Here is a 5141-nt window from a genome sequence, read left to right as displayed (position 1 = left end):
GAAAAGAGATAGATAGGAATACAGTAATAGACTCCGCTGAAAACACTGGACAGATCATTGAAGTAGAAAGTTAACAACAACAAAAATACTGGACTTAAACTTCACTCTAGAATAAATGGACCTAACAAACATTTATATAACATTCTATAAAAAGGGGAGTAGTACCATTAGGAGAAATACCTAATGTAGATGGCAGGGTGATGGATGCAGCCAACTACCACGGCATGTGTATACCTATGTAACAAACCTGCATGTTCTGCACATGTACCCCAGAACTTAAAGTACAATAAAAAAAGAAAAAAAAATTGCAGAACATACATTCTTCTCATTATTACATAGAACATTTTCCAAGATACACCTTATAATAAGCCATAAAACAAGTCTCAATACATTTTTTTAAAATGATATCAAGTACCTTCTCAGACCACAGCAGAATAAAATTAGAAATCAATTCCAAGAGGAACTCTCAAAACTATACAAATATATGAAAATTAAACAATCTGCTCTTGAATTATCTTTGGATCAGTGATGAAATCAAGATGAAAATTTAAACATTTTTCAAAGCCAATGATAACAGTGACACAAGTTATTAATATATTGGGGATACAGCAAAACATTGATAAAAACAAAGTTCATGGCACTATATGCCTACATCAAAAAGACACAAAGACTACAAATTGACAACCTAACATCACATCTCATGGAAATAGAAAAGAACAAACCAAATCTAAAGCAAGCAGAAGAAAAGAAATAATACCAAAGCAGAACTAAATTGAATTAAAATTAAAATTACGAAAAATCAATTTTTTAAAGTTTGTGTTTTGAAAAGATAAACAAAATTGATACACTACTAGCTAGATTATCCAAGCACAGGAGAGAAGATTCAAATAAGCTCTATTAGAAAGGAAAACGGAGACATTACAATCAACCACAGAAATACAAAAGATCATCCAAGACTTCTATGAAGCCAATTAGAAAATCTAGGGAAAATTGATAAATTCCCGGAAACATACAAATCTCCAGGCTTGAATAAGGAGGAAATAGAAATCCTGAGCAGAACCAGAAGTACTGAGATTGAATTAGCAATTAAAAATATTACAACAAGTAAAAGCCCAGGACCAGACTGATTCATAGCCAAATTCTACAAGACATTCAACGACAGGCCACTACCAGCCCTACTGAAACTATTCCAAAAGATAAATAAGGAAGGGATCCTCCCTAATCCATTCTATAAAGCCAGCATCACCATGACACCAAAGACAGGAAAGGATACAAGAAGAAAAGAAAAACATAAACCACTATCACTGATGAACATAGATGCAAAAGTCCTCAACAAACTATTAGCAAACCAAATTTAACAACACACCAAAAAGAATTCATCATGATCAAGTGGGCTTCATTCTGGGGTGCAAGATTGGCTAAACATATACAAGTCAACAAATGTGATTCACCACATAAACAGAATTAAAAAAACAAAAACCATATGATTACCTCAATAGATGTAGAACAAGTATTTCATGAAATCCAGCATCTCTAGATGATTTGAAAAAAAAAAAAGCCCCCAATAAACTAGGCATAGAAGGAACTTACCTCAAAAAAAAAAAAAAAAAAAAAATGAAAGCCATATATGACAAACCCACAACCAACATAAAACTGAATGGAGAAAAGTTGAAAGTGTTCCCCTTTAGAGCTGTAACAACACAAGGATGCCCACTTTCACAATTCCTATTCAACATAGAACTGGAAGTTATAGCCAGAGCAATCAGGCAAGAGAAGAAATAAAGGCATCCAAACTGGAAAAGTGAAAGTCAAACTATCTCTGCTTGTCAATAATATAATCTTATACCTTCAAAACCCTAAAGATGCCTCAAAAAGACTCCTAGTGAAGCAGGAGTGGTCGCAAACAAACTTCTCGAACACCAAACAGGGAAGGAAGTGGTGATTTATTTGGTTGAGAGCTGCAGCAGGTGAAAATACCTTAATAGCTGAGCTCCTCGACAAAGAAAATCTTTTAAAGGCTTACAATTCTAGAAATTGCATGTGAAAGGATCTTGATCCATGAAGTAGGTATGGGGTACCTGACTAGGTAGGGGTTTGATCCTGTTTAAGCAAAAACAATGTCTTCTGGAAAGATTCCTCCATACCATGCCTGAGATCTACAGGAGTGCAATTAAAGGTAGTGCCTGGTCTGCCAGCCTTTATTTCTCCTATTGAAATGCAATATAGAAGTCTAGGGGAAAGGAGTCTTAGAAGCTTAAGAGGATTAAGGGTCTCCTTCCTCACTAGGTTTCACAGATGAAATCAATAAAGTCTCAGTTACAAAATCAAAATACAAAATGTTTTTTATATTTTGTATTTTGATTTTTATTTAATATTATTATATATATTTTATGTTTTTATTTAATATTTATTATATATATTTTTACTATATATATAGTAAAAATCACTACTAATACAAATAACAAACAAGCTGAAAATCAAATCAAGGGCTCAATACCATTTACAATAGCTGCCAACAGAATAAAATATCTAGGAATATACTTAATCAAGGAGGTGAAAGATCTATATAGGGAGAACTAGAAAACACAGATGAAACAAATTACATATTACACAAAGAAATGGAAAACATTCCATGCTCACTGATTCAAAGAATCAATATTGTGAAAATGACCATACTACCCAAAGCAATCTACAGATTCAATGCAATTTTTATCAAAATACGAACATCCTTTTTACAGAATTAGAAAAAGACAATTCTAAAATTTGTATGGAACCATAAGAAAAGCCCACACAGCCAAAGTAATATCACAATACCGGACTTCAAATTATGCTACACAAAATAGCATGGTACTAGTATAAAAGCAGACGCATAGATCAATGATACAGAATAGAAAACCCAAAAATGAAGCTAAAGGCCTACAACAAACTGATTTTCAACAAAGCAGACAAAAAGATAAACTAGGAAAAGGACACCCTATCCAGTAAATGGTGCTGGGAAAATTGGACAGCCACACACAGAAGAATGAAACTGCATCCATATCTTTCATCGTATACAAAAATTAACTCAAGATGGATTAAATACTTGACTCTAAGACCTGAAACCCTATCTAAAAGGAAACCTAGGTTAAATTCTTGTAGACATTGGCCTAGGTAAGAAATTTATGAGCAAGACCCCAAACACCAATGCAAAAAAAAAACAAAAATAGGTAAATGGGACTTAAAGTAAAAAGCTTCTGCATAAAAAAGAAGTAATCAACACAGTAAACAGACAACCTACAGAATGGGAAAGAATATTCACAAACTATGCATCTGACAAAAGAGTAATATCCAGAATTTGCAAGGAACTCAAACAAATCAACAGGAAAAAAAAGCAAATAATTTCATTAAAAAGTTGGTAAGTGACATGAATAAATATTTCCTAAGTTATACAGATGGCCAACAAGCATATGAAAACAATGCTCAACATCACTAATTACAAAAGAAATACAAATTAAAACCAAAATGAAATACCACCTTACTCTTGTCAGAATGACCATTTTTAAGTTAAAAAAAGGATACATATATATACGTGTATATATATACATACACACACATATACACCTAATATATATGTACACACACACATACACACACACACACACACGCACACCATGGAATACTATTAAGCCATAAAAAGAATGAAATAAGGTCTTTTGCAATAACCAGCATGGAGCTGGAGGCTATTATCCTAAGTGAAGTAACTCACAAATGGAAAACCGAATTATCAGAGGTTCTCACTGACAAGTCAAGGCTAAGCTATGACTGTACAGAGGCACACAGAGTTGGGTAATGAACACTGAAAACTCAGAAGGGGAACGGTAGGAGGACAGTGAAGGAAAAAAAAAAAAATCACCTGTTGGATGCAATGTACACTACTCGAGCAATGGGTGCACTAAAAGCCCAGAATTCACTACTATACAATTCATCCATTTAACCAAAAACCACTTGTACCCCTAAAGCTATTGAAATTTTTTAAAAAACAAAATGAAATTGTATTAAACTAAATAAAATAAATAAAAGGGCTATTAATGAGTTTAGTTGTAAGATTCTTACAATGCTGCAATTTATAAAGATTTAATGTGTGAATTAAATTGTATTGTCTAGATTTTTTTTTTTTTTTTTTTTTTTTGTATCACAAACACTTTATTTAAAGGTCCATCTCAATTTACGTTTGGCAGCAAAAAATAAAGGACCAGATCATGACACATCATTTCCATCTCAAGTGGTTGAATCCAACATTCAAAACCCAGCAAACAGCAAAACTCATCTCAACCTCCAGGCCTCTCGCTCGGACTCCAACAGGGTCAGCACGTCGCCCTCGCGCACAGGGCCTTTTACATTACGGATGATGGAGCGGCTCGCGTCGTCCATAAATTCCACGCGCACCTGCGTGCACTGTCCCTGAGAACCGGTCCTGTCCAGGACCTTGGTGACCCTGGCCAACTTGATAGGCTGCACACGGTTGGTATCCATGATGGAGGTTCGGTGGTCTGGCGGAGAGCTTGTCTAGATTTTTAATTAACTTTAAACACTTAGACCCAAGTTAACTGATAAGTAATTTTTAAATGTCACTATAGTTTCCAAAAAAGAAACAATATATATGTGCAAAAACACATTGTTAAACATAATTTATATGTCTTTAATTATTAAAATGCCAGTAGATAAACAAAATATGCAAATGCTTTTGCATAATAATACATATATATCTGATTTTGCTCCTCAAATTTTTAAAATAATATGAGATAAATGTAGCTGAAAAAAATAACTGGATAGTTTTTAACCTCCTGTCCTCTGGGTTTCTTTTGAGTGTAAAGAAAAAAAAATGAACAAATTGGTTTCTATAAAGGAAGGGGGATGAAGAAAGTTGGTTAATGTGTACAAAAATACAATTAGAAAAATAAGTTCTTTGGCCAGGCACAGTGGCTCACATCTGTAATCCCAGCACATTGTGAGGCTGAGGCAGGAGGATCACTTGAGGCTAGGAGTTAAAGACCAGCCTGGGAAGCATAGCAAAACCCCATCTTTACTAACAATATTTTTTTATTGTATTTTAGGTTTTGGGGTACATGTGAAGAACATGTAAGATTGTTGCATAGGTACAC

The 5141-nt window shown here is 33.9% G+C and overlaps 1 protein-coding gene across 1 annotated transcript; it reads right to left on the bottom strand.

The window, feature by feature from the left end:
• Window positions 1-4302: 4302 nt before the first annotated feature.
• Window positions 4303-4512, bottom strand: LOC110568767 (small ribosomal subunit protein eS28-like). The gene has a single exon (XM_064369006.1). It carries the CDS (start codon window positions 4510-4512, stop codon window positions 4303-4305), a length of 210 nt encoding a protein of 69 aa, XP_064225076.1.
• Between the last annotated feature and the right edge of the window lie 629 nt (window positions 4513-5141).

The sequence above is a fragment of the Aotus nancymaae genome, unplaced genomic scaffold, assembly GCF_030222135.1.
Source record: "Aotus nancymaae isolate 86718 unplaced genomic scaffold, 86718_ANA_hifiasm-v0.15.2.pri h1tg000081l, whole genome shotgun sequence".
Lineage (NCBI taxonomy): Eukaryota > Metazoa > Chordata > Mammalia > Primates > Aotidae > Aotus > Aotus nancymaae.
This window is presented reverse-complemented; position numbering and strand designations above follow the sequence as displayed.

What these genes read in the sequence shown, in the direction of transcription:
- LOC110568767 (XM_064369006.1), bottom strand. Translation starts at nt 4,512, where the DNA reads ATGGATACCAACCGTGTGCAGCCTATCAAGTTGGCCAGGGTCACCAAG.